The sequence below is a fragment of the Panulirus ornatus genome, chromosome 2 (assembly GCF_036320965.1).
Source record: "Panulirus ornatus isolate Po-2019 chromosome 2, ASM3632096v1, whole genome shotgun sequence".
NCBI lineage: Eukaryota > Metazoa > Arthropoda > Malacostraca > Decapoda > Palinuridae > Panulirus > Panulirus ornatus.
The window spans coordinates 29,999,710-30,027,526 of record NC_092225.1 but is presented as its reverse complement, the minus strand read 5'-3'; the positions used below and the strand labels follow the sequence as shown (position 1 = coordinate 30,027,526).

The 27,817-nt window shown below is 36.5% G+C and overlaps 2 protein-coding genes across 12 annotated transcripts in view; both read left to right on the top strand.

Moving 5' to 3' along the window:
• The window catches only part of LOC139755477 (ciliogenesis and planar polarity effector 2-like), a 34,154-nt gene extending 26,652 nt beyond the window's left edge, over positions 1-7,502 (top strand). For 5 of the 9 annotated variants that reach the window (XM_071673862.1, XM_071673854.1, XM_071673835.1 and 2 more), the window contains 3 exons: positions 1,016-1,162; positions 4,421-4,557; positions 6,118-7,502. In XM_071673862.1, the coding sequence (XP_071529963.1) occupies positions 1,016-1,162; positions 4,421-4,557; positions 6,118-6,316 (483 nt within the window). In that variant the 3' untranslated portion in view covers positions 6,317-7,502. Of the gene's footprint in view, positions 1-1,015; positions 1,163-4,420; positions 4,558-6,117 lie in introns of those variants that run through there. The other 4 variants (XR_011714106.1, XR_011714103.1, XR_011714102.1 and 1 more) reach the window with 2 other exon arrangements.
• Positions 7,503-7,904: 402 nt separating this feature from the next.
• Positions 7,905-26,914, top strand: LOC139755510 (hypoxanthine-guanine phosphoribosyltransferase-like). Of its 3 annotated transcripts, XR_011714116.1 has the most exons (7): positions 16,102-16,217; positions 17,293-17,399; positions 19,349-19,535; positions 20,330-20,543; positions 21,260-21,336; positions 21,702-23,598; positions 24,731-26,914. XR_011714116.1 is itself a non-coding variant. In XM_071673900.1 (6 exons), the coding sequence occupies exons 1-6, from the start codon at positions 8,039-8,041 to the stop codon at positions 21,765-21,767; spliced, it is 672 nt and encodes a 223-aa protein (XP_071530001.1). In that variant the 5' UTR covers positions 7,905-8,038; the 3' UTR covers positions 21,768-24,142. The 3 variants fall into 3 exon arrangements, 2 of the variants coding, with proteins under 2 accessions (XP_071530001.1, XP_071529987.1); XM_071673900.1 differs by lacking the exons at positions 16,102-16,217; positions 24,731-26,914 and adding an exon at positions 7,905-8,059 and having other exon boundaries at positions 21,702-24,142; XM_071673886.1 differs by lacking the exon at positions 24,731-26,914 and having other exon boundaries at positions 21,702-24,142.
• Positions 26,915-27,817: the final 903 nt, after the last annotated feature.

Here is a 27,817-nt window from a genome sequence, read left to right as displayed (position 1 = left end):
AAAAAAAAAAAAATGTGTGTGTGTGTGTGTGTGTGTGTGTGTGTGTGTGTTTATGAGTGGATGGGCCGTTCTTCATCTGTTTCCTGGCGCTACCTTGTTGATGCAGGAAACAGTGATTAAGTATAATAATAATAATAATAATGATAATTATAATAATGATATGATAATTATGATAATGATAATAATTATGATGATTATGATAATAATAATAATAATATATATATATGTGTGTGTGGGTAAATAGTAAATATGATTAATGATGTGTCACTTCATGAATTTGTTTCATGTAACTCTTACCCCATTATACCTCCCCAAACTCCTTACCCACCACTGTCTCCTCCTTGCTGTTACCTCACTTGTTTGTACATATTTTTCACATTTACATGCTTTGTTTCATAATATAGTGATAAAAGTTATCGTTGTATTTGCTTAAGGGACTTAACCTCCCCTCCCTAACCACTTATATACTCTGCACCATCTTCCTTCAACATCCTTGGCCACCTCAATTTGGTAGTTTAAACATCAACTTAAGGGTTAAACCATGGTCATTTGAGTTATGTTTGCTCACTTGTATGTACTTAAACTTGTACATGTATTTCTTTCATTTATAAAGGGAAACAGAAAATCTTTTTCTTTCTTTTAAACTATCCGCCATTAGCGAGGTAGCGTTAAGAACAGAGGACTGGGCCTTTGTGGAATATCCTCACCTGGCACCCCTCTGTTCCTTCTTTTGGAAAAAAAAAAAAAAAAAAAAAAAAAAAAAGAAAATATGAAGATTTAATTTTTATGTCCATTTTGAGATGGGAATACATGACATCACCCAACATTTAAGGATTAAGCAGCAACTCATATGGCCCCAAAATTGTTTTGCAATCCATATTCAGTTTCAGTGTAACTGTAAATGTTTTATATAGCCTTAGAAATATCCATCAAAAAGACACTCCAGGATCATGCATAATTTAGATGAATTACCTCACTTTTGTTTCGAACTTATTATCATTATGACACTTTACAGGTGCCACATCAACACATAGAAACTGTGGGAATCCAGTGCAGCAATGTATATTGGCCTATGAAAATTGGTAATCGCCTCATTTTATTTCGTTTAGAGATCTGGGATGCTGGGGAGTCTAGTGTCAAGCGTTATAACCACGTGCTGCCCGTAAGTGTAAGCCTTCTTTTCAGCATTTTTGCATTAACCATGACTGCAGTCTTCTTATTCCATCCATCCACCACTCATCTACTACAGAAAGTACTTCTTTACAACTTTTTTTAAAGATTATGTTTAAAAAAATTTTTTTTAAAGGCTATGTTTATAATTGAAGCTACAAAGAAAACCTGATGCATGGAAGCCTTATTTTAAATGTCAATTGTTGGATTTTTGTTGTAGAGACTGTATTCCCTTCAGATTCTATAACTATGCTAATTCCTGTACACAAATAGCATAAGACAGAATGTCTAAGGCCAAAGCTTACAGATAAAGTTAGCATTCGACTGATGTGAAACTTTGATATTTAATGACAGTTATCAGCCGTAGAATAAGGATTTTAGCCATATTTTTCATTAGGTTTATATCAAAATAATTAATGATATGCTTAATACCGTATTTTGTATTGTCATTATTGTATTTTTTCATATTTTATATCAAAATATCAAAATGAAATATCATATATATCTCTCCAGATGTTTTTTCACTTTTCCAAGATAAATGTTTACTTCTGTTATAGATATTGATATGTATCATAATGATTCATATTCAATTCCTTAGATAATAGTTTCAGCTGTTTATTGACTTTGTTGAAAAAATTTATGTGCTGTTTTTGGGAGAACTGAGAAAATTTTATGTATATTTGCATTTATTTGGTAAAAAATATGATTATTCTCTCTCCATTATGGATTTCATAGAATTTTAGTGCCAGATATAGAAAATATATCTCATTTTCTTAATGGAAAAGTAATAGAATATATCAGATTCATAATTTCAGATTTTATTAGATTGTTAACACCTTTCAGGGCACCCCCATGGAAATTTGATTAAACTGCAAAAGTGTTAACATGTTTAAAAAAAGGTACTTTGCCTAATTCAAATAGAATAAATTTCCCACAAGCCTTTATCCATCATTGCATGAGTGAAATCAGACTGATCAGATTTTGAGTAGCTGCTTAGGTCAAGATTTTCAAGTATTTGAAAATTACAAGTATTGCAACTATTATTGAAAGCAAGCACAATAGTGAATTGTTCATGATCACTCGTATCAAACTTTTCTCTTCCTACAACATTATAGGCAAGATCTTCATTTGTTGTAGAATTGACTTGATATGTTCATGCCATAAGTAGGTGTCTCAACAAATTGTATTAGGATACTATCAAGCAACTGTAAGTAGAACTTTGAAAGGGGATTCGCCCATTTTAGACACTGGTATGTTAAATTTTTTTTACTGTAATCACACTACATTACAGATTTCTGCTTACCAGTCCTAAAGTATTTGATGTATGTGCCTCTTGTGTCTTTGCTGTGAGCCTTTAAACTATTTCTACTCTTATTTCATTTGAAGTGTATTTTTGATATCCACTAAAGTGGTGTCAATATTATCAACAGAAACTTTTCAGTGCAGTGCCTACATTACTTTTCTGTAATTGTCAATTAGAGTTCAGATTGCATATTTGACGAGGAAATCTCTATATTTGATATATAATGGAGATACAGTTACCAGTTATATCATAACTCTTTTCTAATGCATTTGTATTTAGCTTTGAAATTCAGTTTTGCCTACTGTGTGTATTTACTTGGAATATTCTGCTAAGTGATAGGGAATGTCACAAAAAGTACTTATAGAGAGAGACAGGCCTGCTCCACACGAATTGTACAACTCGTTTTTTGACTAAAACACACATGTAAACTTACTGAGAAGCTTGCAAAACTGCACAGCGCCCAAATCATTCAGATGTTGACTGTCCATTAACATATCAGGATGATGTTATCAGTCAGTTCCTGATGTAATGCCCCAAGTCTTTCAATTATTTTGATAATCTCTATTGACCTTCTTCCAGAATTTTACCCATTGTTACATATTTTCAGTTCTGAGGCTTTAGTTTGATCTTCAGTTTGTAAGTGTCCATTTCCAGTTCTGTGATACACCCTCCTCCTTTTTTTAATGTAACGATTATTTCAGATTTAGTTGGGCTGATCAACTTTTCTTTTCCTAGTGTTGTTTTTCAGTACTTGTTTGCATTTTGTAGGTAAGCTTCTGACATTGTATCAGTCCTGATCTCACCAGCATAAGCCCTCTCTATTCAAAATCTACAGATCTTTTCTCTGCGTCTTTGCATAGAAAATTTGAATAACAGCGGTTGCAGTAAACTTAATTGCAGTGTTTTAATGAGTCCCAGTGTTTACTCCTATTATGCCGTCAGCCACCTTTGGGTCTAAAATGTCTGTATTTAACTTATCCTATTACTAACCCTTTTTCTATAATCATTATGAGTGTAATTATCAGGGTTATGGTTCCTCTGTACATTTTAAATCCATGATCTGCTTTCATGGTTTATCCTTAATGAGACTAGAAATGCGCTATTTGAGAGGAGCATGTGGTATGACTACATGGAATGAGAAAAATAATGATGGGGCGTATGAGACATTTGGTATGGCAGGAAATGAATTGTAGAGTGGTAGACTGGGTGAAACATAATACTTTGATGTGGTTTAGGCATGTGGAAAGAATGCAAGACAGTTAGTTTACAAGGAGAGTGTATGAGAGTATGATTAAAAGGGTTGCTGTGAGTTGAAGAGTACTGGTGGGAAAGAAATGGGGGAAGAATGCATGGAATGGTGTATACGAGGAAGGCTGTAAGGACATGGATAAGTGGAGACTCCCTTACCATGGCCACCTGCTTGATTGGAGTTACAGTTAGAAACAAGTTTTTTCATTAACTCGTGCTTATTTTGAATATGTGGCCATTGTGTTATTACTGTACCTTTGTTGTTTTGATATATACTTTTGCCCAGCTTTTTTTTATATACCAGACATATAATTGCTTTCTCCCATTCCTCAAGGATGTCACAGTCATTCCATAAAAGTTCAGATGCTATGTATCCAGTGGAATGTATTCCATCCTTTTTGTATATTATTTTTTATTATAACCTTGAGCTTAATCCATATTTCTTATTTTTAATGACAGCTTTTACTTTTCCAGTTATTTATTCTTTGTATGCTGTCTTTTCATCTATATCAATAACTTCATTAGTTTCACCTACATTTTGCAATTTAGATTATTTCCTTTAATATGAATGCATCTTGACCATGAGAAATTCTTAAAATCATTGGTAACATGTAATGGTAAAAATTAATTTTGAATAAAGTTTAAGAAATTCAAGATATGCTGCGCCACTGTTGTAATTAAGATTACTTTCTTTTCAAGGCCTGTCGTGAAGGGGTTGATGCTGTGCTTTTATGCTTCTCTGTAACAGATAGAGAGAGCTGGACAGATCTACCACGCTTGTTAACATCTGCTTCTCAACCAGCAGATCGTGCTGCCATTATTGTTGTAGCGACAAGGTGGGATTATCTTTAATTTTCTTTTGATTTATGGAGATAATTTATTTTCTGTTCCAATAACTGCATGATTATCAAGAATTGTGTGTTGTTTATCTTCCGAAATCTTTTTACCTAGGATGGGTGAGAATGCACCATTGTTAGATGTTATGTTATAGGCTCCCATAAAGAAAATGTGCCAATTGATCATGGTACATCAACTGATGTGATTGTAGATGATTCTTGTTGTAGCGACAAGGTAGGATTATCTTTAATTTTCTTTTGATTTGTGGAGATAATTTATTTTCTGTTCCAATCACTGCATGATTATCAAGAATTGTGTGGTTTATCTTCCGAAATCTTTTTACCTAGGATGGGTGAGAATGCACCATTGTTAGATGTTATGTTATGGGCTCCCATATAGAAAATGTGCCAATTGATCATGGTACATCAACTGATGTGATTGTAGATGATTCTTCAAAGCTCATAATGCCTTTTGTGAGGAAGTCACTTAGATAGAAAGATAGACAGAGGCAAAAATGTGTAAATGAGTAACATTGAAATCCAGCAAGGTAAAGGTAAAAGCATGGATAGACACCTCGTTGCTTATGATTTAGTTTACCATCTCACGTAAAGATCATTTCATAAGCAAACAAGGAAAAGTTGTGTGTTATATTGGATAAGGATTAAGACATTCCTGCTCCAAGATCCCCTTCTATGGGGCCCTTGCAGTGATAAGGAAGGCAGTAATGTCCATTAGGTAGGAACACATGTCAAGAAGTGTGGTGAAAACAGGCCAAGTATTGTAGTGATGTTGTGAATATGTCTATTGGGTGAGCACAGGACAAATGGTAATTGTTCAGTATCTTTAGTATGGTAGTTGCATCTTGGGCATGAGGAATCAAGTGATATGATGAATTGGTGATTGTAATATGTGGGATGGAGAGTTTCAGATGGGCAAATGTCTGGTTGGAACTGTAGTCATTGCAGGGTGCATGTGTTTTGTCACTGTCATGTTTGTTGGTGAGAGAGGTTCTGTAAGCATAGTTTGCTGAATTGTGAAGCATGGATAAGTTTTTCATTTCTGTTTATGGCTTATTAGTTGCTTATGAAGTGGTTTGGATGAAAATGTTCTAGTTCTGTCGCAAAATGAGTGCTGAACAACTTGCAAGTGAGATTCAATTACAAATTCTTTTGTTTCTTTTTTGTGGTGTTGAATAACTGTAGTTTTTAGGCAGGTAGTGATTGTTCTGGGTGTTCTGTTTAGTGTAGTTCACATTTATGTTATATTTGCATTTGACAAGGTGGATAACTTTGTATTTTAGGCATAGTTTAAAGTAGAGCAGAGGAATTACATATAGCTGCATTATATGGGTACAGAAAATAAGTGGAGAATATGGAAATACAGAAAGGGCTTTGTTATTTTTGGTGCAAGTGATTCATTTCATGCATTTTGTATTTTTCTAGTTAAGCATATGAAATGAGCTTGTGCTGTAAAATGTACTGGAAGATTTACCTTTATGTGCCAAATTCTCCACCACCCGTTGTCTGTTGCTATTGATGGCTTCTTTTCCAATCCATTAGATGTGATCAGTTCTCACATAGAGAAGTGACTGAGGGAGAGATGGAGTCTTTTGAAGCAGCTCAAGGAGTACCAATCTTAAAACTTGGTGGCACTGGTGATGACCAGTCAGATGAATTAACTCACACAGCTCCTATTCTCAATTTCCTGTGCAAGCGATTATGGCAGCGTGACCAAGAATTGCTCTCCATTAAGCAGTGAATACCAAGAAATTTTGATGCATGCTGTTAAGGGTGATTCAGGTATTATAAATGTGTGCAAACAGGAGAAAATTTCTGATACAGCTTTGTAACATTCCTAGACATGGAAACCTGTATTGATTTAGCTGTAACTACCTTCATTCAAATAACAATATTGGTGTTTGAATAGGATTTTCTTTCATCATTTATTGAGCAAGAAATTTAAGAAATGTAAAAAAAATACTTGTGTGGTATGAGAGTTGTGGATAAATGGAATAGAATGACTGTAAACTTAGTTAAATTAATACATCAACTTAAGATGTATAGCAGGTGGGGCCTCACGAGTGTAAAACTCCATCCTCATATAGTACAAACAGATATTTGGAAATAGGTAATCACACACACACACACATCACCGGTAGACTGCCCCAGTGACCTGTCTGGTTTTTTTGGTCAACCATTTATGTATTATTCCTTCTATAAATTATCATAATTCTTATTCATCTGTTGTACTTCCTCATTCATAAGCTGTTCTTCTACATTTATGTCTTGAGCTTCCCCATTCATGTTTTTCATCATTCATTTGTTCTACATTCATGTTGTTCTTCCATATTCACTTGTCCCTTATTCATGTAATTCTTTCTCTCATCTGTTGTTCTTCCCTATTCATGTTCTTTATTCACCTGTTAGGCTTCCTCTCTCATGTGTTGTTCTTCCCTCATTCATCAGTTATGCTTCATCATTCACTTGTTGGGTTTCCTTTTTCATGTTGTTCTTTCTCATTCATCTATTGTTCTTTGTCATTAGTCATATGTTCCTCCTCATTCACCTGGTACGCTCTACATTGCCGTGCGTACATGAGCGTCACAAGTACCAACAAAATGATCTTCGGTTCGAATCCAGAGATGGCAGCTGGCTCGCAGTCACAGATGGTCTTCATCCCACCTTCAGGGTGGTCAGTGAATGCGTACCTGGCGTATATGCTGATGCAAGTGTGTGTGTGTGTGTGTGTGTGTGTGTGCGCGTCAAAGGTTTATTCAAGGTTAAGAGACGGAGCAATGCGTAATCCGGAACACTTAATTTATAATCTCAATAAGTGATTGCACAGACGGATAACACTTGTTTAAAAGTCTCACCAGCATAAGGAAGTCGTAATTAGTCACGTGTACTCAAATGTATATGCAGAATAAAACGCTCAGGAAAATTAACCAGCCCCCACTTACATACGTAGGCTTTATTAATCCACACTGGTTGAAAGAAACAGCAAGGGTAAACACTCCTGCTGTTCGTTTCAACCAATTTACGTTGATATATTTTTTTTCTTTGATTACGAAAAGATAGGCATTAAAAATCTACATTGGTTCAGAGGTACTGCGGGAGGGTTGGTCATCCTGACTGATGTTACTATTGGTATGCCTGGAAAAAGTCGTGCCATATCCGTGAGAAATATTGTTTTCTTTTATTTGCGTGATATATCTCGCATAGTTCTCAGAAGTGTTCACTGTAACTAGTATGGTACCATTTATATTTCTTAATGTTTGATTTATGAATATGAAGAAAAAAGTTGCTTTCATTTGATGAACAAGAATCTAGTGATTCAAGATTTAATTCTTTGTAACCTTGGAAAGACTGCGTCTGAAGTCAGCACCGGCGCTAACACGTGTGGACGTTTTCATGATCTCAGTTAGTGTTGGGCATCCCGACTGATAAGTGGCTGGTCAGTATTGCTTCCATCCATCTCAAAATGTCGGAGGCATGTATAAAGGTAAGATCAAGCGAGTTGTTATGATTGTGTCCGACATTAAGTAAAAATCAATATATTCAGTAATCCACTGTGTTGAGACAACCGTAAGAATGATTAATGAACGATAATTAGGTGCTTTAATCAAGTGTTTGAAATCATGTACAATACAATACCACTTGAATGTGTAAGTAAAAGTATAAAGCGGAATTGAACAAGTGTTGGTGTAATAAGGCATTCAGTCGCTTTAACAGCTAAGGTGCACTTTTTTGCTAGTTATAAATTACATCTTATCGACGCCTTTACACATCATTGTGTGTGTTTGTGTTAGACACATATGTTCGTTTTGATACGAAATCATAATTAAGTATAACCAACATAAGTTGAGATTAGTACGAATATCTCAAATGACTGACTCATTCATAGATAGTGACTGTTATCACTGTCCGGCAAGTTTTGTTGAAGTAGACCACATGGGGGAAAGATATGATGTGTGCAAGACTTCATAACGCACGCATGGTTGATTGGTTGTTTGGGCTTCAGGACTATCAAATGCCAGGGTCGTTAAGGCTGGCAGCAGAAGTTTCATCCACCAAACGAAAAATCGTTAACACCTTCGTTTGTTAGATAATTCTTGGGCCACAGATACACTCGCTATACATGTGGCCCATCGCGCACGCATTCACAGGCTGCAGGGTCAAACGCAGTCAGTTCACAGGAGGCCACATGGAGTTGGTCGATAAACTGGGGACGTGCCCCAAGATATATATATATATATATATATATATATATATATATATATATATATATATATATATATATATATATGGTGTGGGAGGCAAGTTGTTAGAAGCAGTGAAAAGTTTTTATCGAGGATGTAAGGCATGTGTACGTGTAGGAAGAGAGGATTCTCAGTGAATGTAGGTTTGCGGCAGGGGTGTGTGATGTCTCCATGGTTGTTTAATTTGTTTATGGATGGGGTTGTTAGGGAGGTAAATGCAGGAGTCTTGGAAAGAGGGGCAAGTATGAAGTCTGTTGGGGATGAGAGAGCTTGCGAAGTGAGTCAGTTGTTGTTCGCTGATGATACAGCGCTGGTGGCGGATTCATGTGAGAAACTGCAGAAGCTGGTGACGGAGTTTGGTAAAGTGTGTGGAAGAAGAAAGTTAAGAGTAAATGTGAATAAGAGCAAGGTTATTAGGTACAGTAGGGTTGAGGGTCAAGTCAATTGGGAGGTGAGTTTGAATGGTGAGAGGCTGGAGGAAGTGAAGTGTTTTAGATATCTGGGAGTGGATCTGTCAGCGGATGGAACCATGGAAGCGGAAGTGGATCATAGGGTGGGGGAGGGGGCGAAAATTTTGGGAGCCTTGAAAAATGTGTGGAAGTCGAGAACATTATCCCGGAAAGCAAAAATGGGTATGTTTGAAGGAATAGTGGTTCCAACAATGTTGTATGGTTGCGAGGCGTGGGCTATGGATAGAGTTGTGCGCAGGAGGATGGATGTGCTGGAAATGAGATGTTTGAGGACAATGTGTGGTGTGAGGTGGTTTGATCGAGTAAGTAACGTAAGGGTAAGAGAGATGTGTGGAAATAAAAAGAGCGTGGTTGAGAGAGCAGAAGAGGGTGTTTTGAAATGGTTTGGGCACATGGAGAGAATGAGTGAGGAAAGATTGACCAAGAGGATATATGTGTCGGAGGTGGAGGGAACGAGGAGAAGAGGGAGACCAAATTGGAGGTGGAAAGATGGAGTGAAAAGGATTTTGTGTGATCGGGGCCTGAACATGCAGGAGGGTGAAAGGAGGGCAAGGAATAGAGTGAATTGGAGCGATGTGGTATACAGGGGTTGACGTGCTGTCAGTGGGTTGAATCAAGGCATGTGAAGCGTCTGGGGTAAACCATGGAAAGCTGTGTAGGTATGTATATTGCGTGTGTGGACGTGTGTATGTACATGTGTATGGGGGGGGTTGGGCCATTTCTTTCGTCTGTTTCCTTGCGCTACCTCGCAAACGCGGGAGACAGCGACAAAGTATAAAAAAAAAAAAAAAAAAAAATATATATATATATATATATATATATATATATATATATACGCATAAATCGTTAATGAGATGGCATTGGTTAGGAGTTCAGCTGCCGGTACCTTCTCTGCTACAGCTAACATGAAAAAAAGGTAGATAGCTGGGGAAGTTTACACAGTGTGCCAATAATTGTCTGTATTTATCTGACCTAAATGTGGCGCATATATTAGATTTGGTCAAGGGTGAAGTTGAGAGAGAGAACGAGAGAAATTGCGATATCAAGATAATCATTAAACGCTCTAAACAGGAGCGATATGTAAGGAAAGACACATTGTATCTTAGAGAGTTAATACCTTTTCTGATATATTGTGATGTAAAATGAAATCACTAATATTAGTCAAATTCTCATGAAACTGAATACTGCTTTTGAACAAGGTTGTTGTGAAACCGGCTGCTTTAGAGTCGCGAAATATACAACAGTGGTAGCTATTATCAAGGGAGTTGTTTTAATGGAACAAATTAATGTACCTTTGAAGATGAAGAATTTCCTTATATATATATATATATATATATATATATATATATATATATATATATATATATATATATATATATATATATATATAAATGTTTTGGGAATGTAGTGAAAGACGGGTGTTTCATAGATCATTAAAGTAAAACACTGAAACAAGGAAGTTACGCATATATTTTCCCTCTCAAGGGATTGAAAGGATTGAAGTGATTGAACAAATTGAAAGATATATCTAATTTCATACTGTATAGCATGTGCGAGAGGGGTGGGTTGCGATCGTCCACATAGTTCATCCCCCCCCCCCCCCCCCACCACCACCAAAACCACCACTTCAGTACACCGCTGGTGTTGAAGCAAGAGCCACATGCACAGTGAGAGTATTATGTGGTCTTATAATTAATTATCTTTAAATCCCGAAGAAGGTGTTAAAGACTTTTCGGTTAGCGGATGTAACTTACGTTGGCGGCCTTGATTATAATTCATGATCCCAGCAGTTGATAGGCCGCTGTTGCAATAGGTTAGCAAGCATTTTAACTCGGGTAATCGTACAAAAAGTTTCATCATAGTGGTACTTGTACCCGGTTGGTGCTATTTTCGGCAATAGGATAATGGAGAAGGTTGGTCTAATTTTTGTGTTGCTTTCTCATTTGATAAGTTCTAACAAATGTGTTTTTAATCTAGTTTAAGAGGCAATAGAATCAAGTTAGCATTTAGTGTAGTTTCGAGTGAGTAACAAATGAACGTAGTCCCGTTATATTTGGTAATGAAAAGGGTACTATGTTTGTGGCATACTTATAAAAGCCAACAAGTGCTGACGTGCTGCTGGAACCTAAGAGAACAGTCGCCCTACTGAACAGAGCATGTGTAAGAAGGATGTTCCTCGCCTAGCGTTGTCAATTGCACATGTTACTAGCAAGTTAGGATATTAGAGGGTCACTGATAGGTAAGATTACCTATTTCTGTCGGACATGTTGTAATAGGAATATTTCACAAATTTTCATCTAAACCCTAGTCATTCCGTCATGTATAGCATGACAGAGTAGCCTTCCTGTATGATAGACCTACGGTCTGTGGGACTTATAGTGTTCTTCTCTTCAATATAAACCACTTGTCGTGGACTGTAAGACTGTGCCAATAGAATAATTGAAATTGAACTGAGGGCTATCCCGGCCGGTGTTCTCCTTAGTTTGACCATTCAAACTGTTCACCTTACCCTTAGGTTGAGTCAGGGTGAGCATTGGCCCTGATTACCCTTCCCTACATATTCTCTTAAGCGACTGTCATTCAGTTGGCCGATAGGGCTGTAGCCTTGGGTATGAACCCACTTACAAATTTGAGGAAAAAAGGAAGGACATCGGGGAGCATACTGTGTATTGGCTACGCAGGGGTCCCAGGTTCGATATATATATATATATATATATATATATATATATATATATATATATATATATATATATATATGCAGGTGAAATCGCACTTCAGTAGTTCATATGATTTTATTTGACACGTAACTTTTTTATACATTAGGCACATGTTTCGTGGAGACAATCTACCTCATCAGTTGCCAGTACTTAAAAAGTTATTTAAATTCCTATATCACACCTGGTTCTAGGCCAAGCACTGTCTGATATGTGATCGTCGCCCTTGTAAGGGGAGTGAGTAAAGAGGGTCATGTGGCGTGGGTTAACCTTAGTAGCTGGGTGTCATTAAAACTTTTTTTATTTTCGAGTTTTGTCAGTTCTCATAATGATTGTGGTTAATGCTAGGATGGGCTTTAAAATTGCCTGGGGACAAATTAAAGTTATTAGTATTTACGATTAAGACATTCATTGACGTTACGTGTGGCATAATCAGCAGAGGGGTATAAAATAACGGGATTTTCAACTTCTATAGGGTGATCATTTTCATGTCAATGTTTAGTGATCGCATTTTGGTGGTCATTCCTCCGTACTGACCGTCGATTTCACCTTCACTCTATCATCAATGACAAGTGTGATCGTCGTATCTCTCTCTCTCTCTCTCTCTCTCTCTCTCTCTCTCTCTCTCTCTCTCTATATATATATATATATATATATATATATATATATATATATATATATATATATATATCTTTCAAACTATTCGCCATTTCCCGCGTTAGCGAGGTAGCGTTAAGAACAGAGGACTGGGCCTTGGCGGGAATGTCCTCACCTGGCCCCCTTATCTGTTCCTTGTTTTGGAAAATTATAGTGTGTGCGTGTGAATCCTGTCTTGCAGTTTTGCGTGTCAGTATTTACTGACGATGAAAAATAATCTTTGGTAATTGCACTGACCTTGTCTTCATAGGTCAGAATCATAAAGTAATGACAGTGAACAGCGTTAACTATAGTCCCATTAGGATCAGGAAGCCCCAGGTCCAACAGGACCTCAATCCCTCCATTACTTTCTTAAGCTCATGATAGGCTGGACTTTAGGTGTAGTGGTGCAGGACGGATGTCCCTCAATTCCCTCTCATGCTTAATTCAGCATTGTGCCGCTGTTGTTGTTTGTGCAGTCTTCTTATAGAGGTACACATTTCCTCGGTGTACTTCAGCTACTCAGCACCTGAGGTAATAAATTCCAGAATTCGTTACGAGAACTGAACGCCATGGTTTCCATTTACAGAATGCCGTGGTTTCCATTATGAGGACATTATATTTGTGTTGTGAACTATGTTGGTGGGGCGGGTGAAGGTCGCAGTGGCTGAGGATGGTTGCGTCACGTGCATCCCGTCTGACCGACAGGCACAGGAGGGGGCAGCCTCCACGCCACAAGTTGATTTTTTTGTTTTTTTTGTTTTTTTGGATATGTGTGTCTGCCTTGGTTTAGTGGGGCAGATTTAAGAGCCTCTCATTGTTGCCTTATTCATAGCTGAATTGACATGGAATTTTGTCGTTCGTGGCAAAAATTTTAACTTGAAAACATTAATCTGAGTCTCGGACAGCCCCGAAATGACCCAGTGGTTTGTTGGTGTTTGGCGTCCTTTACACGTTGGACCGTTAGGTTAGCGAGTTTTTTTTTTTTTTTTTCTAGAGGGTCCAGTGCGCATTTGTGCCCACCATGGTGTAATATCACCTTGTTCGTTATGGTCCACATGTCATGTTGCACGTTTTGATGTAGGATGTTATCTTGCTCGTTATGGTCCATTATTTTTGTGCAAGCCGTGGTCCAATATTTCATCGTGCTTCCCATGGTCCATTTAGTTATGCACGCCTCAGCCCAGTACGACATCTTGCCTCTTGTGGCCTATTTTCATGGGGAACACCACACCACTGTCTAGTGCAACATGGTCGTCCATCTTACTGCACGCCTAGGTCCAATACGTCATTATGCACGCTTTGTTCCAATCATGCACGCCGTGGTCCAATTCATCATCCTGGAAGCCTTAGTATAATATATCATGCGCGCCTATGTCCAGTATGCCATCATGCTTGCCATGGGCCAATATGTCGTCATACAAGCCTTGGTCCAAATCATTCATGATGTACGCCATGATCCTGAAGTTAACCTTGCTCATAATGAAGTTAATATTCTGCAGGCCACATTTATGTATGTCATTGTGCACGTCATGGTCCAGTATGCTTACATCATGGAACACGAATGGTTCTGTACGTCCTTTGTACACATCATGGTCCTTACGTCATCCACATATAATGCTCCATCTCGTGGTTGTCCAGTACGTCCTTGTTTAACTAATGGTCCATTTCTTCGTTGTGCTTGTCATGGTCCAGTTCGTCATGTATATGGTTCAGAACATTAATTTTCACGTCATGGTGGAACACCTCATCGTGCAAGGCAAGGCTCGGCAAGTCATGGAGAACATATTCGTTTCTTTGTGCACCTCATTGCCCAGTACATACGCTTGTCATGATTTTCTAGTACATCATGCACATCGCAGTACATCATCATGCACATCACAGTACATCACATCACCGTTGACGTAAGGGTCCAACATTCAGCGTGCCATGATCCAGTGAGACATGCAACCATGTATCCAACTTCACGTTACTACACAGAAAGGTAGACACCACTTGGGGCATTCTAGGAATGGGTGTTTGGCTGGCTCGCCCGATTGTGGGGAATTCCCTGAATATTAAGAGACAACCTTATATAACTTATTACAAATTACGTAAAATACACAAGAGGTTACATTTCCTCATAGTTCATAGTTTTGACGGTTATGAGACTTTTTTTTTTTCCCTCGTGACACTTGTCGGATAGCCTATCCGTCATAGATGCAGACCTGATATCTTGGATGTAACTTTGGTAATGATCACGGTATCGTTTAATATGTCATGCCTTATGTTTTGTCCTTGTCCTGAGGACGAAACCGGTTCGGCGTGAGTATCAGACGATCAGGTCTGCCGCCTCAAGGTCATCATCTGATGTTGCCCGCCCTCTTCCCGCCCTTCTATGTCCTTCTGTAGCAATGATGCACGTGAAATTTTTCTCACACCTGTTACCATTTCCAGCAAATTTTTGTTTATATTTTTCAAGTACATCTTTTCCCGTTTGATGTTGCCTTGTGCTATGCAAAAGGAGGATGAAAAAGTTATTAATGAGAAAATTATAAAGATCATAGTAAATCAACTGATGGATGGGCAGTGATGAAAATTGTTTAGGAACTTTTAAGGTAATTGCCTTGGGGGACCAGGAAAAGAAGAGGATGTAAGGAGGTATGAGAAAAATAGTGACTTATTTGGCTCATACCATCTGTTACTTATAAATTCATTTGACATGTTAACATTATAGGTTCCCTTTAAAATGAACGACTAAGCGTAAACCCATATGAAATGACATTACCTCCCGTCGCGTTCGCCGTTAAGTGCATGGTAAAGATACTGAACATACCAAAGAGATGGCCGATTATTAAGTTAACAAACTATAATTCGATACATGAGCTGAGTAACCCAAGATATAACCATGTTGAATATTTAAACTGGCTCAGGAACTGGGTACATACCCTGAGGATAGGTAAAGAGACCTGTTTTGCAGTGTAAGACCAGCTCATACCTATAATGGGCAAAGAAATTTCATAGGTTGTAAGATCATCTCTTAAAATAGGTAAGAAACCAGTTAGCTTGAGAGATAAGCTTTCAGAATGAGTAAGAACCCCTTTAACTTGTACATTAATGGTAAACTCGGATAACTGATCATCCGTTTGCTCGTAAGATGCAAATTCAAGAAACTCGTGAGGTTGTAAGGTTAGTTTACAGAAGGGGTAAAGAAACCAGTTAAGATGGAAGATAAGTTTACAGAATTGATAAAGAAACCTGTTAAGTAGCCCTGTGTGACAAAAAGTTACCGCTAGCATTGTGTGATTGTTGTGGTAAAAACATGAAGCCAGACAAAGAATCGCTAATGCTTCTCTGTTATTCTGGCTTCTATTTTTATGTTTTTAAAGGTTTCCTGCATGAACCATGTTTCTTATTCCCCAACATTCTTGAGTACCCAGAAGATTCTTCATTTTAACTTTGGGGAGAAGGGGGTGAGGGATAATCACTGAGTGGTAAAAAGTCACCTTTGTCGAGGCTGGATCATTAAGAATACAGTCTCGTTAATGGACCTCTCACTGCAGAGGAGTCTACATCAGTTATTTAATCCGGAAGTGTGGGTTGTAAGTACTTAGATATTTGTATGAATCTTGGATTTGTACTTTAAGTTTTCTTTTACATTCGATATGAAGATGTATGTTTATAGACGTTTTTAGTTGTGAAATATAGGTTGTGCATGGGTAGTCTACACCTTTAGTTGTGAATAGTTCATAGACTTTTTGTCTTAGGTAAGACCGTTGGCGTGGAGTATTACAAATACGAAACATGGGTTGCAAGTCATAAGCCCGTTGGCGTGGAGTATTACAAATACGAAACATGGGTTGCAAGTGCATAGACCTATTTAGCTATGACTGGTGTTGTGGTGTTGTAAAGCCAGGGCCAGCCTTATCCTTTATGGGGACAAAGCTGTCTCTTTGTGGAAGCCCCTTCTCCCTTCAGAATCGCCCCCAAATCACGAGCTCTAGTTGGGGAGAAAAGTTTTATGTACATAGACTTATTCATATAAATTGGTGTTGTAAATCCTACATTTTTTAAAATAAAGTTTGTAAGATCATTCACTTTTGTTAGGAAAAGATTGGATGTAAGTTTTTTTTTTTTTTTTGGGGGGGGGTTAAGTTGTAGGTATATTTGCCTGCCAATGTGAGATGCAAGTTCATAGCTTTTAGATGAAACATGATTTGTAAGCCCACAGACTATTGTTTGTGAAACATGAGTATTAAGTTCAGATACATACAGTACAACCAATATTTATGAATTTTAACTAATAATGATTTCTAATTTGTTCACCCCTCCCCCCATCCTCCCACCCACTTCCCATTTTTATAAGATTTTTTGCAGATTCGGATATATATATATATATATATATATATATATATATATATATATATATATATATATATATATATATATATATATATGGAATTTCCATACACAATCATGAACCAGAAGTTAACTTTGTCCTAAGTTAGCTTAAATGAACATAGATAAAGAATATAAGGTTTTCCATATATACTAGATTACTTAAACTGCCTAACAAAATCAATAACCTTACAGTATGATACTGTCTGCAGTTTATGCTGATAATATTTGGTTAAATGAGGTGCTGAAGCATACTCAGATGCTTGTTATTTGTTGCAGATTCCAGATGAATATAGTGGTTATGCTCTGTCTCACTTCTGTGTCCCAAAGCATTATGAACATGATCTGGAGAACATCATGATCCCTTGGGGACTCATCCAAGACAGGTAAAGTTTAGGGCACATTCTGAAAATTTGGCAATTCACAGGCAGCTGAATCAACCTTTAGTAAATGTGTATTTGAATTCTTCGGCAATATTTATTTGTACATAACAAGTATGTTTAAGAGACTGGTTTACACTTGTTACAACAAATTGACATTATCTTATTACAATAAATTGACATCCTGAACTGTTCAACACTTTTTCTCTTGTCATACTATATTATATACATTCAAATTTGGGAAATATATTGAGAATGAGGAAAATGTCTGGTTAAGTAGTGTAAAACACAGAAAAATATATTTAGAACAGAACCCATCAAAACCATACATAACTTTCCCAAGTAACTGACAGCTCATTTTCATTACTATTGTAGTATTGTGCTATTGTAGTGCAGTACTATTGTAGTATTGTACTCTTTGTGTGGCCACCTTCTATTGTTCATTAGGTATGGTCATGTGCAAACATGTGCTGCATGTTCAAAGAAATATCATGTCCGTCATTCTCATCTAAACATTCATGAAAATATTTGTTGAATAATATCTCTAATTGAAAAAAATAGAATGATATATTACCTTGTTTGCTGAATACCTTTTCTTATTGTAACTTTTTTATTGTTTATCTAGATAGGCAGGGATGATATGGTATGTCATAAAATATGGTAATAAAGATGCTGTTCATCAAGAACCCAGGTATTCTCTTTTGTTCACTGAAACAATTTTTTGCAGCATGTGTGTGCAAACCTTCTTGAGAGATGCACCTTAAAATATCCTCATGTGAAATCACTTTCTGCCTTAGATCCAATATTCCTAATTCAACACCCCGGTAAGGGAACTCAAAAGCTTCAGGTCATTTTGAATATGTTAAAGAAGAAATAGAGGTTTGGGTTGGTGGTGAGGGGCATATGGAGACCAACTTTATATGTTTATTTTATCATATAAACTCCATATGATAAGATTGACCATGAAAGTTCTGTTTTGTATGTATAGTTGAGAATAATTGAATGGATTGTATACAATCATTCATATTGTTTAAATGGGTGATTCAGAATGTCAGTGAAAGGTTAGATTGTTTTTCATATGGTCTGAGAAAAATAGATTTTCAGTTTGTGAAAGTTCAGGATATTCTGAATCTGCATATGTGGGAATCATGTACCAATTTTGTACAGTATTTCTGGGAGTGGATCTGGCAGCGGATGGAACCATGGAAGCGGAAGTGGATCATAGGGTGGGGGAGGGGGCGAAAATTCTGGGAGCCTTGAAGAATGTGTGGAAGTCGAGAACATTATCTCGGAAAGCAAAAATGGGTATGTTTGAAGGAATAATGGTTCCAACAATGTTGTATGGTTGCGAGGCATGGGCTATGGATAGAGTTGTGCGCAGGAGGATGGATGTGCTAGAAATGAGATGTTTGAGGACAATGTGTGGTGTGAGGTGGTTTGATCGAGTAAGTAACGTAAGGGTAAGAGAGATGTGTGGAAATAAAAAGAGCGTGGTTGAGAGAGCAGAAGAGGGTGTTTTGAAATGGTTTGGGCACATGGAGAGAATGAGTGAGGAAAGATTGACCAAGAGGATATATGTGTCGGAGGTGGAGGGAATGAGGAGAAGAGGGAGACCAAATTGGAGGTGGAAAGATGGAGTGAAAAAGATTTTGTGTGATCGGGGCCTGAACATGCAGGAGGGTGAAAGGAGGGCAAGGAATAGAGTGAATTGGAGCGATGTGGTATACCGGGGTTGACGTGCTGTCAGTGGATTGAATCAAGGCATGTGAAGCGTCGGGTAAACCATGGAAAGCTGTGTAGGTATGTATATTTGCGTGTGTGGACGTATGTATATACATGTGTATGGGGGTGGGTTGGGGCATTTCTTTCGTCTGTTTCCTTGCGCTACCTTGCAAACGCGGGAGACAGCGGCAAAAAAAAAAAAAAAAATTCTAACGAGTATTTTATGTTGACAGAACAGAAAGGCTGGCTCGGAACATTTTCCAAGATGTTAAAGATGAGCCGCTAACAGCTTTATGTGTCCTCAAAGGTGGCTATCGCTTTTTTACGGACTTGCTGGACAAGCTGACGACTCTCAACCGCTCCCATGGTTCAGTTTCTGTGCCTCTTTATGTTGACTTCATTAGGCTTAAGAGTTATGAGGTAAGAATGGAGTAAAAAGATTTTGATTGCTTTGGGCATGTACAAGGCATATGCTGCATGGGGTAGAATAAATCGGAACAATATGGTATGAAATTTTCACCTTTTATTAGTATATTGAAACAACCTGATATTAATGTTTTCAAAAATGGAAACACCAATCATAATTCCTGAACAAAGAACAGCCCATCCCCTATTGAAAAATCATGTTTACTCTGTTTCATGTAAAATCTGTAATAAGGTTTATATTCACCAAATTAGTAAATCTTTAAAGGATAGGATTCAGGAGCATATATATTCTGTAAGTATTGCCTTGGAATCAAATGCGGTATTTAAGCTTATAGATGATTATTCACATTCATGAATTAGAGGCCAACAGTCAAAATTTTTTATCCCTGTGTCACTTTAAGGCTTATTGTTGGATCCTCTGTTCTCTCATCAAAGTTAACAGCACCATAAACATGAATAGGGAAATGTATAGATTAGATAGTATCTTGATGAAGTCTGTTTAAATGTGGTAAAATTGGTGAAGCAGTAGCAGACCTGACATCCTTCGCCAGGTAGAGGGACAGGTCTCTTTACCATTCCGGTCAACCTTTCCATGTTTCTCAGATCAGCTGTTCGTTGTTTCCTCAGCTGTGGTTGTCTGGTTTTGTATATATTCTCTTGCTGATATTCCTTCATATCCTTGAAATTGGTTTGAAATACATTTAAGAATTTGGAGTTTGTGTTTGTGTATTTTTTCAGCAAGTTTATTCATATTGGACTATATTCATCATTATTCCTTTTATCCACAGAATTCAGATTCTACTGGAGAAATTCGTGTTGTGGGAGGAGACAACATGACAAATCTCAGTGGGCGTAACGTTTTGGTTGTTGAAGATATTATTGATACAGGACGAACAATGGAAAAACTTTTAGCTATACTTGCACATCATCAACCTAAATCTGTTAAGGTAGCATCATTGTTGGTCAAGAGGCGTCCAGATTCCACAGGATATCGACCAGACTGTAAGTCTTTTAAACTTTGTTTTTCCATCATATTGACATGTGTTTTGGATATATTATCACTAGGGATATTAGAAAAATACCACCCATGTATCTCTTGCTTGGTGCAGAAGATAGACAGGAAGGGCTGTAGATGGATTCTAGAAATCCTCTTGTATTATTATTTCTCATAATTAGGAACAGAGGACAGAGCAGTCAGCATCTGCAAGTCCTCCTCACTTTAGTCAATTCATACCCCTGCAAACTGTCCTAACTACCTGTTTGTCAGCATACCCCACCAGTGATAATATCATTGTTCCACTGCCTAACCAACTGACATCCTGACCACCACATAATTCTTGGCATTCCATAAAGTCTTTTCTTTCTACCTCATCAACATGTGAGCCAGGCATTCTGTCCACAAACTTACAGTCATTCCATGTCACACAGTGGGAGCCCTTATTCATACCATTCACACACAATGTGTATAAAGCATGGGATATTGAATATATACTGTACACAGTGAAAGTTGAATACAACACCTTCCCTATTGGGATGTTACACAGTGAAAGTTGAATACAACACCTTCCCTATTGGGATGTGGCTAAAAGTATTATGGGAAACTGCTCTGCATATGATAGGGATAAGTGATGACAGAGATGTGAATTAATCTAAATATTTGCTTTAATAAGATTGTTTGTTACTATATTTGGTGTGTACTTAGTTCAATTTCCTTTCAGACTGTGGTTTTGAAATCCCAGACAAATTTGTGGTGGGTTATGCATTGGATTATAATGAATACTTCAGGGATCTTAATGTAAGTAGTCTGTGTGCTATGTCCTGTATATGCAGCTTTTTAAATGAAATATATTGTTGGAAATACTAGAAATTCTAAAATTTTTGATACAGTACAGTAGTAGTTTTGTAAATAATGTAACTGGGTAGTCTTTCCTTATAAAATAGATCATCCTTTTCCTGCTTGCAGGATTGTGAACCCTAGTTTTGCAAATTTTATTCTCTCTAAAGATGCAGCACGACTATCTGAGTGATCCATCCCATATAAAAAAGAATGGGTTAATAAGAAAGAATATATAGAGATAGATAGATAATGAGAAAACCATGTATTAGCATATTATTATATGAGATGGCATTAATTCATCATATGTTATTGTGTATCCTCAGCATATCTGTGTGATCAATGAAAATGGAAGGAAAAAGTATGCAGTCCCAGAAGGATCACACAAATGAAATACTCTAAGAATATGCTAAAGTATCAAATGAGATTAGATACTCAGAACTGAAAGTGAATTGGTTGAAATGTTGATAACATATCCAAGGATGAGATGAAAAGACCATGTAATGCTTTTGGGAATGAACATTTTAGTAAACATCTAAGGAAATTAGAACAAGACCTTTGTTCTTGCAAATACATGGCTCCAATGGAAAGTTTATCAAACTGAAAAATATTTTTCATTTCTGCTGTGATTCCTATTGATTATAATGTGTGGAAAATTTGAATCTGATTGTTGATAAGAAAAGTTAGATCCTGCCATTGAAAACATGTTATAAATCAGTGTCAGAAGCTCCTAATGAAGAAATTAACTCCAATAGACAATGGGCACTCCATATACTTAGATCCAGTTCCCTGGAATCAAAAAGACAGTAAGATTCTTTATGCTATCTACAATACTTCCAAAAGGTAGTATTTTTCAGGCAAGAGTGATTATCTTTGTTTTGATCTTCAGATGATGATTATCAAATCCATAAACATCAAAATTAATTACATCCTGTCAAATTCTGTTTGTGAACTTTCATCTCTGTTTTGCAAGTGCAATGTTACTCCTTGGTACTGCACACTAAAAAGTGAATTCAGCATTGCATTATATTTCTTTGTACAAATATTCTTAGTGTAGAAAAGTTAGAACACATGTGATGTACCTGTCAGACCTTCATTGTTAATATTTTTTTGTAATGTAAGAAAAACAGTGGCCTTATTTCATTTTGCATGGATGAAAATGAAAATTTAGTGGGAGGATTCCATATTTGGACTTGGACATTAAATGAGTATAGTAGATTGTATATTGTAAAGTGATTAATGTTACAGTAAGTAGGTGTAGTTTCCCCATTGTTCTTTTTTTTTCTTATTAGTTATCACATCAGATGAGTGTTGGTTCAGAAGTTAGTTATTATCATGTCCACATACTATATCTGTTTAATCAGAAGCATATGTGAGAAGGATTATTTCTCAGGGTTTTATCATAGTTCAGTGATGGGTCAGGTGCAGTCAGAAATAAAAAGTATTGCTACTCTTGCCATATTTGAATTTTAAAACACAAGACAAAGAATTTTGTTATATTTTCATAGGTGTTGTAATGTTTAAGTATGCCTGTTCCTGGTATCTGGCAGTAACACCATCAAGATACGAAAGCTGATGGGTATACATTGTGTATTGAAGGAATTTCCCTTATCAGGATTATCAGATACTTCTTACTGCTATCATGTTTTTTTAGTTAAGTGTGCTTGAATTTTTTATATGTGTGTACAACAAGGAAAATATGTTGAAATTGGAATGAAGTATACAAGAATGAAATTTTATTTGGAAAATCTGAGTTTTAAAACATTTCAAAACAAAAACATTGAAGATAGCACTGAAGCATACTCTGTGTGTTTTACTCCCTTTTTATAATTATGTCCTACTATTCTTCTATTCTCCATATTTTCTTCAGTGCTCATTGACAAATGTAATGGCCACAACAGTTATGTATGACTTTTGAGTCTGTAACATATATTTTGAATCTAGATTCGTATCTTTTAAATGTTTGTTCATTTATGCTCCAAAGACCTGTAATTAACCCCTTATTGTCTCAATTTTGTGTTGATAATTATTATCTGGAGTTAGCTTGGATCACTTTTGCTCTGAAAATGTTATTACGAGACAACTTTCATGAGGTTTCAGATAAGGTTTCTCTCATTCCCAGCAAACAAGGTCCTTGTAGGTGTGATTTTTCCCAATGGATGACATTTCAAGCACTTGTTTACATCTGTAGATGAGAACATGGCACAGCATCTCCAAGAAATTGTAAGCATCTGCCTTATTTTTGCATGCCTTTCTACTATTTTTCACCCTACTATACTGAGTGATGATGAATATGATAGGGATAACTCTGCAGATGCTCAGATGAAGATAATACCTCATTGAATGAGGAAGAAGCCCCGACTTGGATAGTCTAGCAGATGAAATCAAAGCAAACTGTCCCTTAGGGGAGGTGGAAGCATATGGTTTATTTCTTCCCCTCCTTATTTTTCACCCTCATTATGCCAAGTAATGACAAATATGATAGTGATGACTATACAGGCACTCAATGAAGATAATACTTAAGATTCATCTAACTCCAAGGTGGATTGTTTAAATGATGCTGTGATTTGGACCAAAGTAATTGTCTTTACCTCGTATTGTGCCTCCTGGTAATAACTGCCAAATATACAAGTATCAGTATTTCTAGTTTCCTTGATATAGTAATGATTTTGTTCAGATGATAGTTTCAGGGACAACCAGGTACATAAAGCAAAGGTTAATGGCAGTGTCATGGACTAGTTTGAGTAATAAATGGTATCTTGTTGAAAGTATGATTTATACATTTTTCCGATAAGCAGTCATTTTTCTTTGTTTATTTGTCTTTCTACAATCTAAAGTTCAAAAAGTACATTTTCTCTACAGTTTTTTGCATTTATTGAGACAACTTAGACTTACAGTAACCGAGTATTTCTTTATGTAATTTTTCTCAATATCACTTCAAACATAATATTTTGTGTTGCTTTTTTGTCTTGAATACATTTCAAAACTGCATGATGAAAAAATTAATGATTTTTTGAAACATGCTATGAAAAAAAGAAAGAAAAACAGATAAGGGAAGGGATTCCAGGAATATCAACTTGCATTGGTGTGGGAGCAAAGCAAGGATATCTTGATGATAAGTATATTTTCATCTACCAGATCCAATGTTTCCTTCAGCAAAACCAAAAGATTCTCTTATGATATTAGTCAACCTTTTCACTTCCCTTTTTTATTTTTTTCATAACCATATATTTGGTATGTGGCAACTTGCCTCTGTTGCTTTCTTGAATACTCTTAAATTGAATATCACAAAAATGGTGAATTAACACTTTTTTGTCCTGTGTCAAAAAACAAACAATCTTTGATATTATTTCAGAGATAAAAGAAAATGGATCAAGGAAAGGATTTTATAGTGAGAAGTGCAGAAAGTAATAACTACCAACTGTATGAAAACAACTGGAGTACTTTGCTCATTTTGAACTCCACTGGACCCCATGGGAGTGACACTTTTTTATTCGTTGTACACACAGAGCAAATAGCTCTTGTCATCCATATTTGGTTGGAGGACTGGACCTGTTTCATAAGGTAATTGTGAAGAACACTACTTTTGCCATAATATGCTTTATATTGAAATTTACAAAATTTATGTACAAGATTCTCATGCCAGCCTATAGGGGGATGATGCTAGATATACATACCTCAAGTCCTCTATAACATACTGTAAAAAGAAATTACACGCAACACCATAAATTGATATTGATGGAAGTACGACAACACTGGTCCTGCACATTTATACTCCCTCAAAGCAGCCAGCTATGTCACACACAAGGCTTACTTGACACTTGCCTTAGCAATACCACATGGTAATGACACTACCTCTCCCGAGAAATGGTAGTCTGCCAGGATGGGTCACAAGCAGCCTGTGGCTACAAGTCACTTGCCAAGTTCATGGAAAGAATTTTGTTGGTGTCTTGGAAAACCATGGATACTCAAAACTTGATGCTATGGTTGGTAAAATGATATCCAATATTTTGAATGTGTACTCAAAAATGTGGCTTTGAAAATTGTGGTAGGTAAGGGACCTATGTACTTTATGGTATACAAAAATATATGTTCATATTATAAATCCCATTTTACTCAAATACTTTGAATTAAAGTAAGATTAGTGATGTAATAAGATATTTTATCAATATTGTCCTATAAACTGTACATAGGTATTTTCATTATATAGGTGGGTAATTAAGAGGAGCTAGTATGAAAAAGTGAAAGACAGTGTGTTGAAATTGATGGACATATGTAGAGAATGACTTCAGAAAATATGTATCAGAAGTAGATGGAACAAAGGAAAGGAAATGCCAGGGAGGAGGTAGAAGGATGGAATAAAGTGCTTTGAACTCTAAGGGCCTAAAATGCAGGAGAGTGAGAAGCTTGTAAGGGATAGAGCAGAATGGATCAGTTTGGTTTACAGGGGGAAAAGCACTGTCAATGAGCTTAACTAGGGCATATGAAGCAGTCAGGGGAAACCACAGAAATGTTTGTGGAGTATGGTTGTGGGTAAGAGGACCCTGGTTTTGGTGCTAAACAGCTAGAGTGGATGAGAGCAAATGAGACCCATTCTTTGTCTGTTCTGGTGTTACCTTGCTTATGCAGAAAATGGTGAGCATATTTGAAAAAAATATGCTGCAGTTTATGAACATGATCCAGTAACTATACCAGAATTAAAGTTTTTGAAACCCATTTGAGCTACTTTGTACAATATTTGTAACTGAACAGAAAATAGTGTAATCTAGAGCTTAAACATAATACCTGTGCTGGGATTCAGTGCTTCTGTTATAATGCCCATTTTTGATTCATAATTATTGTCTCTATTATTATTATTGCTACCTTACTAAATTGAATAATTGTGAAACAAATTATTAACTGTAGTTGTAACAGCATGATAGGATTTTTTTTATTAAGCAAGTAATCAATAACTATGATTCAATTGCTTTCAATCCTATTGCCTTGTACTGTAAAGACAAAACTGGTAAACACTTGGATTGATTATTATTCTTAAGTTGTAGCATTGTTACCAAACATAACTACCTCATTAATTCACATAAAGAATGATAAAAATGCCACTGATAAAGGTCTATAGGTAGATAGATAACAGACCATTAGTTGTAAGTTTAATGATTAGTTAATTGATGGTGAAGGTAGTTTCAATTGGGATTTATGTCAAATCCACTGCATCAAAATGAACTGATTGTTAGAACTGATACAATACATGCTTGATTCAGTTGAAAACACTCAAATGTAAATGCTGTTACAGGTTACCAAACCAGATTGGAACCTATACTTGTATGATTGCTTGTAATGGTATGGAGAAGTCCATTCCTTCCTTTGTTATTGATAAACTAATTTCTTTTGGAAATTTTCCATCATTACTTGAGTATGATAATCTGTGGTAGTGCCACAGCAGGAAAACTTTGGTTGCTTAACTAGGAGAGCTGTTTTCTGTAAATATTGTGTGAAGTATTAAGTTATATTTTGTATTTTACATATCATTCAGTAAAATGTATTGTTGTTTCTTTTCTTCATGTACAACTTTAATCCCTTTTTTTAAATGAGTATTAACAAAATTAGTAGATTATGGTGAAGTATATTGAGAGTATAAGTAAATTATGTAAAGTATCCTGGAAAAGAATGGAAGTTGGAGATGCTTTTACTGCAGATGAAAAGTTATATGAATAGATAGGTAAGTTGGAAAAGACCTTCAGGATGCTGTGGATAATTTGGAAACATCAAAGGTGTTTATGAAAAAGATTTTCCCACATTTTATCTGGAATCTTATATATACAAATGAGAAGGAGCTGGGAGGAATTTGAAATTATGAAATACGTAGGGGTAGATCTAACCAAACTCATGTCCAAAATTTTACTATGCTTTCAATTTAGATTCTTGACAAAATGGTGCATGAATTTCAAAGTTTAGATGCAAGGCATTAGTGATCTTTCCTTTTCACAGTTAATTCTGTTTTATCTCTTGTTCTACCCTTACTTATCCTGTCCCAAGCATTTCATCGTTATGTAATTCCCAAACTCTGGCCTACATTACACTTCTTGGAAATGAAGAAAAGGATTATTTTAGTGGGAAGTATAATGTCATTATTTCCTGGTGGAAAGTCTGCGAAAGTTTTTAGTGGTTTTAAGAAAGAAGAAATGATATATGAGAAAGTATTGGTGAAATTCAGTAAACTTAGAAAAGAGTAAATGAAATAAGAGGTGTGGAAGGTACTTGACCATGAAATGACTACAGGTGCAGGGTTAGTGTATGGCACTTTTGGCTCTCCGACTTAAACTACCCTTCACCTCCCGGTCATTCATTCTGCCGAACTCAGAGACCCTCAAAACTGGTTTTCTAGAAACAACCAATACTTGCACAGTGAAACAAAACATTCTTTGCAACAACCCTTGAACCTGTT

What these genes read in the sequence shown, in the direction of transcription:
- LOC139755510 (XM_071673886.1), top strand. Translation starts at nt 16,161, where the DNA reads ATGGACCTCTCACTGCAGAGGAGTCTACATCAGTTATTTAATCCGGAA. An exon ending in TGGGGACTCATCCAAGACAG is followed by an intron (nt 17,400 to 19,348) that starts GTAAAGTTTAGG and finishes TTATGTTGACAG; the next exon opens with AACAGAAAGGCTGGCTCGGA. An exon ending in TTAGGCTTAAGAGTTATGAG is followed by an intron (nt 19,536 to 20,329) that starts GTAAGAATGGAG and finishes TTTTATCCACAG; the next exon opens with AATTCAGATTCTACTGGAGA.